At 43.6% G+C, this 1,177-nt stretch overlaps 1 protein-coding gene and 1 long non-coding RNA gene across 2 annotated transcripts in view; one reads left to right on the top strand and one right to left on the bottom strand.

Moving 5' to 3' along the window:
- Positions 1 to 927, bottom strand: part of LOC116690231 (uncharacterized) — a 19,666-nt gene extending 18,739 nt beyond the window's left edge. Inside the window, exon 1 of the long non-coding RNA XR_004332194.1 lies at positions 917 to 927. This is a non-coding gene — a long non-coding RNA (uncharacterized LOC116690231). The remainder of the gene's footprint in view (positions 1 to 916) is intronic.
- acsl2 (acyl-CoA synthetase long chain family member 2) overlaps positions 1 to 1,177 on the top strand; it is a 38,751-nt gene that overhangs the window by 25,221 nt on the left and 12,353 nt on the right. Inside the window, 2 exon segments of the mRNA XM_032517062.1 lie at positions 384 to 448; positions 555 to 656. Coding sequence (XP_032372953.1) covers positions 384 to 448; positions 555 to 656 — 167 coding nt within the window.

The raw sequence follows: 1,177 nt of genomic DNA, 5'->3' as shown, positions 1-1,177 counted from the left end.
CAAATTGATTTTTTTTTTTTTTTTCTTTGCTGAAAAGCAAAAGGGCAGTGGTGGCCTAAAGGTTGTCCTGTCAGTTGTCCCTTCCTCATCACCACCACTGAGGTGCCCTTGAGCAAGGCCCTAAACCCCGACCGCTGCAGTGGAGCCGTCAGTGGCTGCAGATCCGACTGTGGCAGCTTCCAGATATGAATGTGGAACTGTGTGAATGTGACAGGTCGTCGTTCTGGTCCGTTTTTCTGTCTGGTTTTTGCCCAACGGCGACGATATTCAAGATATAAAGTCCCTAATTCAAGTTAAAAAAAGTAACCCATCAACAGATAGCACACTATAAATATTGCACATGTTTGAACTGAGGTGTGACATGTGTGTCTCGTGCTCCTCAGGCAGCGAGCCGTGTCTGGGCTTCAGACAGCCGGGCCAGCCCTACCAGTGGATCTCCTACACCGAGGTGGGACATGTTCCAGTTCTCCAGTCACCGCAGCACTTCTGTGTAACATGTTAACTCTTTGGCGTTTGTTGACGGAGTGTTTTTATTTATTTATTTACTCCTTCAGGTGGCTGAGCGGGCCCAGGTGCTGGGCTCGGGGCTGTTGGCCAAAGGCTGCCAGCCCAACCCGCAGCAGTTTGTGGGGATATTTGCACAGAACAGACCCGAGGTACAACCCGCGACCCGCCGCTGGTTTTATAGCGAGCGTTTGTTTTATTTGTTCCCTGAGATGTTGATATTTCAGCAATATTGTTGGGTTGACTACTGGTGCTTTCACAAAATATTAAGACGGTGGGATTTTTGATAAACAATCATCAGTAATGTGGATATAAAGGTAAATAATAGAACACATAAGACAACGGCTACAACCGTCTGTTAAGTTTAGAAAATGACTTCACTGTAATGCAGCCTTTAAAACCAGTCCAAAACTGTCCACATGTCCAAAATGTAAGACAATATGTAGTCTCATATATCAATATATTGCCCAGCCTTAATTACCTGTGAGATTTAGTGTTGCTTAGATATTATTATTATTAGAACTTAGATGTTATTTTCATAATTGAATAATCAGTGTTCTAGTTTCTTCTCTCCTCTGTGACAGTAAACCGAATATCTTTGTCTTCGGAGATAAAACAAGACATTTAAGGATGTCGTCTTGAGCTTTGGGAAACACTGATCCACTTCTTTTTT

Source organism: Etheostoma spectabile, chromosome 5, assembly GCF_008692095.1.
Source record: "Etheostoma spectabile isolate EspeVRDwgs_2016 chromosome 5, UIUC_Espe_1.0, whole genome shotgun sequence".
In the NCBI taxonomy this organism is placed as follows: domain Eukaryota; kingdom Metazoa; phylum Chordata; class Actinopteri; order Perciformes; family Percidae; genus Etheostoma; species Etheostoma spectabile.
The sequence above is the reverse complement of the archived record's forward strand: the minus strand, read 5'-3'. Positions and strand labels throughout refer to the sequence as shown.